This window comes from Cololabis saira, chromosome 20 (genome assembly GCF_033807715.1).
Source record: "Cololabis saira isolate AMF1-May2022 chromosome 20, fColSai1.1, whole genome shotgun sequence".
Lineage (NCBI taxonomy): Eukaryota > Metazoa > Chordata > Actinopteri > Beloniformes > Belonidae > Cololabis > Cololabis saira.
Window position 1 is genome coordinate 9,769,211 of NC_084606.1, and position 10,302 is coordinate 9,779,512.

General features: G+C 41.0%; 1 protein-coding gene across 1 annotated transcript in view; it reads left to right on the forward strand.

Moving 5' to 3' along the window:
* LOC133420431 (dachshund homolog 2-like) overlaps positions 1-9,725 on the forward strand; it is a 144,529-nt gene extending 134,804 nt beyond the window's left edge. Inside the window, exon 14 of the mRNA XM_061710124.1 lies at positions 8,518-9,725. Within this exon, the coding sequence (XP_061566108.1) occupies positions 8,518-8,555 (38 nt within the window). The 3' untranslated portion in view covers positions 8,556-9,725. The remainder of the gene's footprint in view (positions 1-8,517) is intronic.
* Positions 9,726-10,302: the final 577 nt, after the last annotated feature.

The following is a 10,302-nucleotide window of genomic DNA, read 5'->3' on the forward strand; positions in this document are numbered from 1 at the left end:
AGGTGGAAACGAGGCGTCAGACTAAAATAAGAAGAAAACATGGAAAAAAAGTTATGGCCTCGAGCCCCAGTAGACGAGACGTCTGGATGACTATTGGTTCTTTTCCACTAGAACCTACTCAGGTTTGGTGCTTTTCCACTAGAACCTACTCAGGTTTGGTTCTTTTTCCACTAGGGGTCTAATGTGCCGAGTAGATACTTTTCTGTAACTATTCTGCCGAGGTTCTAAGCGGCTACAGGCCACCGATTGGTCGGGGGGTTGGAGTCAGACGTTTGAGTCAGGATGTGACATCAGAGAAAGAGACTCTGACGGCTTCTTGTTCATTTTATTCGACCAGCAATGTCAGCAGAAGTCTGTTTTATGATCCAACTCTGAGGTGCAGATGTTCATAAACCTGGTGGCTGAGGAGAGAATTAAAAAGGGATCTAGATTCTAAATCGATTCTCATATTAATTCCTAAAAATCGATTCATATGTCTAAATATCTTCTTTTTTTTTTTTTCACCATTACATAACAACTTTTGTTGTTTTCAGTTATAATTGCATAAATTGTCTATATTTCTTTGCTTTATAAAACCGTCTTGGGGTTACATTTGCATAAAATGCTTAAAACCAACTTCTCATAAATGGGGAAAAAATAAAACCGATTTCATCCGTCTCTGTTTCCTCCCTGGATGTGTTTGGTAATTCTGACCCACGATGTTTCTGAAAGCAGTTCTATCAGCATTCTGGGAGCTGATTGGTCCTTACAGCATCATTAGCTGCCAATACTTACTGTTTAATCTCAGTATAATACTAGTATTAAGATGTTGCAGAACTACAGTCATATAATTCATGCAACAGCTCAAAAAACTGTTTTAATAACACTAACCCAAATCAATATCGGAATAGAATCGGATCAAATCAAAGCGCGATAATCAATTCTGAATCTTAAGAATCGGAATCGAATCGATTCTTGAAATTTGATTTCAAGAAAATCGATTCTCAGCCCTAGGAACAACCAGATCTACCAGGAGCTCTGTCTCTTCATAGCTGCTCGCGGCTACCAACGGACTTTTCAGCAAAAAATTAAAAAGCTGCTTGAAGCTTCTCTCACTCTCATTTTTTAACTTGATATTGAACACAAGCCACAGACCCAGCAGCACATATATCATCTCCTCCAGGTTCTACATCAGGGGTCGGCAACCCAAAATGTTGAAAGAGCCATATTGGACCAAAAACACAAAAAACAAATATGTCTGGAGCCACAAAAATGAAAAGTCTTGTATAAACCTTAGAATGAAGGCAAATGGCGAAATGTCGAGAAAAAAGTTGAAATGTCGAGATTAAAAAGGAAAGGAAAAAGGAAGAAAAAAAGGAAAAGGAAAAAAGCAAAAAAAAGAGAAAGAAAGAGAAAAAAGGGAAAAAATAGAAGAAAAAAGGGAAAAAAAGGTGAAACATTTTTGAAAAAGCTCCAGGAGCCACTAGGGCGGTGCTAAAGAGCCACATGCGGCTCTGGAGCCGCGGGTTGCTGATCCCTGTATCTACATCTTAGATACACAATCAAATACGTCACAGCAGCTTCACTCCAACCTCCTACTTCTGATCCAGGTGCTGGATTGTAGTGGAAAAGAAACCAGGCCGAGCTGAGATGAGTAGGTACTAGTGGAAAAGCGCCATAAAGTGATCAGGAAACTCTAAATTCAGATGTATCAATAACTCCACGTGTCCATAGCGACATACGTAAGAGCCGAGAGGCAGAGGTGAGAAGAGGAGCCTCACGGTGTAAGAGTGTATTTAACAAAGAAAAAGATGGAGGCAGAATGGAGAGGAAAGATAGATATCAGAAGGAAAAGCTGGTTCCAGAGGCAGGAAAAGAGGGATGGAGGGAGGAGGGAAAGAGGGATGGAGGGAGAGAGGGATGGAGGAGAGCGCAGATTCCCCGGGACAGAGTTGAAAAATGTGACCTTGTTCCGAGACCTGGTGACATTTTCTCCACCAGCTGATAAGACTCTTAACAAGGCGGGTCAGCATCATTTTTAACCAGGACAACACACACACACACACACACACACACACACACACACACACACACACACACACACACACACACACACACACACACACACACACACACACACACACACACACACTCCGTGGTGACAGATAGAGGTGAGAGAGAGAGGGAGGGAACCGGTGTTGCCGGGTCAGAACAAGAGGAGACCAAAATAGGAACAAGATAAATAAGTTTCAGACTTCAGTTCAACAAACACGACAACAGAAGTTACATCTTTTAAATACTTAAAAAGTTATTATATAAATACAAAATGTCGTAGCAGAATGAATCAAAGTTCAGATGTGTAATAGTGACGTTGAAATCGGTGTTTTAGAAAGTCAACCCTCACATTTCCCCCGGGAGACGTGGGATATCCGGGTCGGCGAGTGAATCATCAAACAAACGTCTCGTAACGACGTCAACACGCCGATGTTATTGATTATCTAATGATCTGCCTCACATTAAAAGGTCAAAACCTCAAAACTCAACTACATCTGGGTTCTTTACAAACGCAGAACATCAACATCCATCATTCTCCCCGTAAATAGATCAATAAGTTCAACTAGAGATGAAACAATAAAACACTCAGATTATTATTATTAATATTATTTGTTTATTTGATATGGACATAGCAATTACATTGGACAAACCAGATGCATTGTTTAAGTGTTTTAGCACAAGTGCTAATTCGCAACACTTGTCCATACGCAGCTTTTGAAAAGAATAAAGAGCAATAAAATATTAAGATAACAAGAATGGGAAAAAAAAGAAAATAAAAATAATAAAATAAATAAATGAAATAAAATAAATAATTATTATTATTATCATTATTATTATTATTATTATTATTATTATTATTATTATTATTATTATTATTATTAATAAATAAATGAAATGATTCACAGTCCACTTTTAAAAACAAACAACTGATCCATTATTCTTCAGCGAGTCGGTACCAGAGGATAGAGATGGGGGCGGGGCCTATATGGTAGGGGCGTGGCCTGCGGCAGCACCGGCTGCTCACTGAGTGCGTTTAATTCCTCTTTAATTCAGAATTAAAGTTAAATCCGATTTAAAATGAGTAAAACCATATTACCATATAAACACCTAATTCCCAATGAAAATGGCCATTCCGAATTAAACTTAATTCCGAAGTAAGTGGCTGGTTTATTCCGATTTTAAATCTGAATAGAATAATTCCACGATCATGTTTACACTCATTCTTCTTTAGATTAATTCCGGTCTTTCTTTCTGCTCGTTCCCTCGCCCGTCTGTCTCCATGAAGCTTATATTCCACGCTGGGCTTGTTTTCCAAACAAAGTTTCAAGATGGCAGCACGCAGTAAACGGTGGTCAAGAGCAGAGACCATTTATTTAATAAATAGCTTGGAGGACCTGGAAATAATTAAAAGAACAGATGGAAACAGGAAACATAAAAATTGTGAGCTTTTCAAAGTTGTAGCGGCTAAGTTTGTTTTTCTTCCGGTAGACGTAACTTCGTAATTAAATAAGATTCTTCTTCTTTCTGCTCCCTTTCATTCACAATTTAGGAACGTTTGTGTTTATATTAAATTGTTTGTTGTTTTATTTTATCAATGAATGAAATAAAGAATAAATAAATAAATAAACTTCCGGTCCCCCCCCCTATCCAATCAGAACCTTCCCAACCCCCAGACCTTAAGAGGAATTGGATAAAGCCGATCAAACGTGTTTTCCATGTAAACCTCAATTCGGAATTACTATTTCCATGTAAACCCAAAGGAAAATAGTTTAATTCTGAATTATTTAATTCGGAATAATTAATTCCAAATTAAAAAACATCATGTAACCGTGGCCAGTGAGACACGAGTCGCCCAACGAGGCCTGAACAACGTTAGAAAGTCCAAGTTTGCATCATATTTACATCTTTGGTCTCCAGAACTGGACTAGACCCGTTAGGACTCTAGTCCCACCTCAGAAGGTGTCGCTCTATTTTAAAAGTTTAACGAAAGAAAGAAAGAAAGAAAGAAAGAAAGAAAGAAAGAAAGAAAGAAAGAAAGAAAGAAAGAAAGAAAGAAAGAAAGAAAGAAAGAAAGAAAGAAAGAAAGAAAGAAAGCGGTCCGGAGGAAAGTTCCAGCGCTGGAGCGTCGCCACGGCAACTCTTAAAGTTCCCGGACAGGTTTCTGCAGCGAAGAGGGAGGACGGGATAAAAATATATGGAGGGGGGGGGACGGACGGATAGAGGACAGGAGGAGGAGGAGGAGGGGATGCATGTAGAACAGAGGGATGAAAGAGGACGAGAGGAGGGGGATTGTGGAGTGATAGAAATGAGGAAGGGCAGGAGATGAGAGGGATGAAGAGGAGGGGAGGATCAGAATAAGAAGAAGAGGGAAACGTGGGGGGGGGTGGAGATGAAAGAGAAAGTTCTTTTCATTCCAACCTGGAGTTAAAGAAGGAAGAGAGGACAAAGTGAGGAGGTAGAGGAGGTAGAGGAGGATGACAAAGAGCAAAAAGGGGATTCGTTGAAGTAATAGAGGTCAGGAGGAGGAGGGGGTTTATGGTTGCTGTTATGCAGAAATGTAAACACTTTGCAACGTTCGCAGAAAACAATGACACCGCAGGGAGAGGAAGGTGTGTGTGTGTGTGTGTGTGTGTGTGTGTGTGTCTGTGTGTGTGTGTGTGTGTGTGTGTGTGTGTGTGTGTGTGTGTGTGTGTGTGTGTGTGTGTGTGTGTGTCTGTGTGTGTGTGTGTGTGTGTGTGTGTGTGTGTGTGTGTGTGTGTGTGTGTGTGTGTGTGTGTGTGTGTGTGTAACAGCACTACGGGGAGCGGAAGAACGACGCCGGTAGAATGAGAGAAAAAGAAAGCGGGGAGAGTGGGTGGAAGAGAGACGGTTCCTGCTCAGATGAAGCAGAAAGTTCCTGGACAAATGTAGCTCGTTAGCTTCACCGCGGTGCTGGAGGAGCTGAACCTGTAGCTGCTTTAGCGTTAGCTGCTTCAGCGTTAGCTGCTTTAGTGTTAGCTGGTTTAGCGTTAGCTGCTTTAGCTTCACCGCGGCGCTGGTGGGAGGAGCTAGCACATGTAGCTGCCTCAGCATTAGCTGCTTAAGCGTTAGCTGCTTTAGTGTTAGCTTTACCACCGGAACCTGTGGCTGCTTCAGCATTAGCTGCTACGAACAAACATCAAAACCCATTGTGTATCGGTGAAGGGAGTTAATTTGTGGAACAACTGTAAAGATGAAATGAAATCATGTAATTCACCAAGTAAGTTCCACGAATCTTTAAAAACAATACTCTTTATGGATACAAAACGGAAATGGACACATGAACTGACAGCCAGTGACCAAAGTGCCTTGCTCAGCTGAACCACTTTTTCTTTTCTTTTATGCTTTTCTTTTAGAAGTTCTGTGAAATGAAGAAATGGTAAAAATAGAACATTAGAAGGGGTAGGACTAGAAAAGTTTTTTGAAACTTCATCCTACACCCTTTCAGACAGGAAATATTTATTTACATATAGATTTGTCTCTTTAATTTGCTTTGTTTTGCTTATGGTTTTCTTAGTTTTTTTTCGGTATATACATTTTATGTATTTTGATTATTTTGTTTTTGTTTTAACCTGTTTGAACATATAATTAAACGAAACGAATCATTAGCTGCTTCATCATTAGCTGCTTCAGCATTAGCTGCTTTAGCATTAGCTGCTTCAGCATTAGCTGCTTCAGCGTTAGCTTTACCGATGCATCACGTTGCAGCAACTCGCCTCTGCAGGAACCGGTTCGGCTCCCGTAAACGAGACTAAACGAGTTTGAGTCGGTTTAAACCAGTTCCTGGATTTTAAGCAAATTGAAAAATCTGAAGCAAAACATTGCAAAATGAAACCATAAACAAAACAACAGCAGTTTAACACCTGCAGCTGAACTAAGAGACATCCCGGTTCAGAGGCTCAGATCACGACACTGGAACCGGTTCTGCAGGTTACTGAAGACGATTGATCCGGAGATCATCAATGAACCTGATCTCCATCTCATCGTCTCCGGGTTCCCTCTCAAAAACAGAACCTGCAAGTTGGACCGTTGAATAATCGCTGCTGCTCCATCTCCCTCATTTTCAGCATAGATTTGTATTTTAACGCAAATCATCGTCATTCTTTCGCCTTTTCTGCTCAGAAAAAGAAGGTTTCTTTAATTTCAGAGTAAAATAATAAAATAAAGAGTCCAGATCTTAAATAACTTGTTACCATTCCTGTAAAATTTGCATAATTTTGCATAAAACGCCCATCCAAGGCATACCCAAAGTAAATTGAAAGCTGTTCTTGAACCGTTTGAAGTATATGGATGGATTTGGTCTCTTTTGAAAGGTAACACTCTGAAGTTTTTCCCCCAACTGAAGAATCACTGTAACTGCCACTATAATTCAGTAATCTCAGTTTGAACACACTGAAATAGAAGGTTTTTATTTCCACCGGAAATGTGTTTTGTAATCAGATGTCTGCAGATGAGTCAATCTGTTACTTATTAGCTGGAAAACACAATGAGACCACAGCCTGAAGCCTTATCTAGTGCAGGTTAAAATTTAATAACAATACCACAAAATCTGATTATTTTACACATGTTTCTGTAAGATTATGTCTAGACCTTTCCAAAAATGGCCATTTGGAGACGCCAAAAGGACACTTGGATAACCATGGGCATAACTCTGGAACCTTTCCACGTACAGTCATAATTTTGCCCTCTAATGAAAGCTGACACTTAGAGGTGTCCTATCATATATCCAGATTCACTATCAATATTTCTGAAAAAAAGTTACTGAAAACTTTGCATATAAAAGAGTCAAAACACAGATGCACGTTTTATTCGCTGCAAGTAAATTCACTTACGCATGGACTTCCTGGTTGTGGGTTTTATTCCCACCCCCTGAAGCGGTACATTGTTGTTTTCAGAATTTCATTGGTTATACAACAGTAACAGTCATCAGCACGATTGGTTCCAATTGGCTCATTTTTTTTTGATGACAAAAGAGGGACATGGGCTTCATTTCCATACAGGCGCTTATTGGCTGTTGTAGGCTGTGGAGGGGACAGGGAAGCTCCTGATTGGTCGGATGAGCTGTCAATCAAAAGGAGGGGGTGCAGACTCCATTTTGAGACCAAGATATATATATATGTTGTGATACATATCAACATTCAGAAAAGATTTGAAAGCAAGTATAACTTAAAAGGAACAGAGATCTTTAAAAAACCAAGATTCAGGACTAAATTGATGGAACGTTGTGTTTCTGTGAAAGGAATCAGTTTATGGAACAATCTGAACAAAGAAAACAAAAGAACAATTAAAGCCAGTATGTTAAGGAAATAAAAAGAAAATGTTAAGTTTGATTGACATACCCATAGCCGGCGGTAATTTTATTTTATTTTAGTTTTTTATTTACTTAGTTGTTGTTTTTTTTATTTTTAATTTACGTTATTTGTACATTTATTTCTTGGGAAAAAGGGGCAAATTAGATAAGATTCTTCTTCTTTCTGCTACCTTTCATTCACAATTTAGGAAAGTTTGTGTTTGTATTGAATTGTTTGTTGTTTTATTTTTGAATGAAATAAAGAATTAATGAAATGAAAGGTTCTGTGTTAAATCCACGCACAACGTACGTGAAGGAAGGAAGGAAGGAAGGAAGGAAGGAAGGAAGGAAGGAAGGAAGGAAGGAAGGAAGGAAGGAAGGAAGGAAGGAAGGAAGGAAGGGAGGGAGGGAGGGAGGGAGGGAGGGAGGGAGGAAGGGAGGAAAGAAGGAAGGAAGGAAGGGAAAAAAGAAGGAAGGAAGGAAGGAAGGAAGGAAGGGAAAAAAGAAGGAAGGGAAAAAGGAAGGAAGGAAGGAAGGAAGGGAGGGAGGAAGGAAGGGAGGAAAGAAGGAAGGAAGGAAAGAAGGAAGGAAGGAAGAGAGGAAAGAAGGAAGGAAGGAAGGGAAAAAAGAAGGAAGGGAAAAAGGAAGGAAGGAAGGAAGGGAGGAAAGAAGGAAGGAAGGAAGGAAGGAAGGGAGAAAAGAGGAAGGAAGGAAGGGAAAAAAGAAGGAAGGAAGGAAGGGAGGAAAGAAGGAAGGAAGGAAGGAAGGAAGGAAAGGAGGAAAGAAGGAAGGGAGAAAAGAGGAAGGAAGGAAGGGAAAAAAGAAGGAAGGAAGGAAGGAAGGGAGGAAAGAAGGAAGGAAGGAAGGAAGGAAGAGAAAAAAGAAGGAAGGAAGGAAGGGAGAAAAACGGAAGGGAAGAAGGAAGGAGAGAGCAGGAGGAAAGAGGAAAGAAGAAGAAAGAAAGAAAGAAAGAAAGAAAGAAAGAAAGAAAGAAAGAAAGAAAGAAAGAAAGAAAGAAAGAGGTGGAGTTTAATTGGTACTTTTTTATCATCATTTTTATCGTTATCAGGATAAATGCCAGAAATGATCGTGATACATTTTTTAGCCCATCCCTACTAAATACTTGTAAATTCTTGGTTCCAGCTTTTTCACGCTGACGTCTCGTTTGTTTCCAGAGTCCCGGCCGTTCCTGAAGACCCCGATGATGTTCTAAGGAAGGGAGACCGCCGCCCCGCAGACGCCTCGCCCACTCCCCCCCCCGTCCCTGCACCCCTGGACATCTCCAGAACCCCTGGACGTCTCCAGAACCACCGACCCGACCCGGACCTTCAACCATCCCCTCCCCGGGGCCCGGGTCGCTGCTGCAGGGACACCAACCCATCAGACTACTAAGATACTAAGAGACACTAAGGCTCCTTCTCTCTGGACTAGTTTGGGGGTCTGTCTATATTCTCTTTATCCTCTTTTTAAACCCCATTCATCCCTCGTTTTTCTGCCCCGACTCCAGAGCTTCTTAAACCTCCTTTTAGTTTGAAAAACTGGACTAGAAACGGGACGAACGAACGGACCTCTGACCCGGACCTAATCAGCCCGTCAGAGGAGCTCAGGACGGGACGGGAAGAAGAAAAGAGATTTTAAAAGAGGAGTGTAAAAATAAAATATTAGGGGGGAAAAAGTGAAGGAAAACAGAGGAAGGAGAAGAACTCTATTTCTGTCCCTCATGTTTGATCGTTGTTTTCCAAACAGGGACGGAGGAGAAAGAATGCATGGGAAAACATTTGTCATTGGTCTTATTTTAAAACCCTTCCTCGTCTCCTCACCTCCGACTCTCTCTCCTCCTCCTCCTCCGTTCTTTTCTTTACTCTTCCTCCTTCTAGGCATCTTTTTTGGCACAATTCCCCCCCTTTCTCCTCTTCTACATCCCTTCCTTTTCCTCCTCTTCTCTGCAGAGGTTCTTGAAAACGCTGGACGCGGCGTTTCAATGTAAGAAGAATTTTCTATTACCCTTAAAAAAAACTAAACAAACAAAAACAAACTGTGGAAACAAAACGCTTCTGAAGAGACGCAAAAGTTCAAAAAAAACAATTTTTTTATTCCGACGGAGTGATTTTTAGACATGATGTCATCCCGGAGGTGAATCCTCTTCTTCCCTCGATGTTGGACCTTTTCACCTTTTGACTCTTGGTTTCCCCCCCGAGACCACGCCCCCACCGTTTCTGGCGTTGCCGTCGGCAACCGTCGCCGAGCGTCGGACACCAGAAACCGCCGATATTCTGGATTCTCTGAGCTACTAAAAGTGCAGATGTTGTGTTGAAGTTCTGTTGACTCCACTGCGTGTTTTGTTTCTTTGTTGATTACTATTTGAGAAGTGTCAGGGAGGATGGAGGGAGGATGGAGGGAGGGCGGGGGGGCTGAGGGAGGGGTGGAGGATATTCTGTGTAGATAGAGACACTCGGCGTTCTCTCTTGGATTATTTTTTGTTTCTTCCTCCCGATGATCTTTTCACTGTTCTGGTTTGAGCTGACTGCAAATATACAGTATTATGACGACTGCTGTCTCGTGGTGTTTCATGCACATTCAACCCCCCCACAACAATCTATTAAAGGTATTAAAAAGTATTCAGAAAAAGAAACGGTCTCTGTTATACATCCACAATCTGAATTTCTAGGAAAAATTAAGTCGTTCACTTTGAAATTTGGGAACCAGGTTTTTTTTTGGTCCCTTGTTCAACTCAGTCGTACTAAAGTTCAGGTGAGTTTGACACTTAACTCCTAGAAAGTTGACAACAAAACTTTCCCAAATGCATTTACCGTAAAACACCAATCTTCGATCTAGCCGTGAACGGTTTATTGTTGTCAGCTATGGTCCGATAAGACTCTTTTCCCGTTACCTGTATAATTTCCCCGACTCACGCTGATGTCTGGCTCGTTTGTAGGGGTGTAACGATACACCAGGGCCGG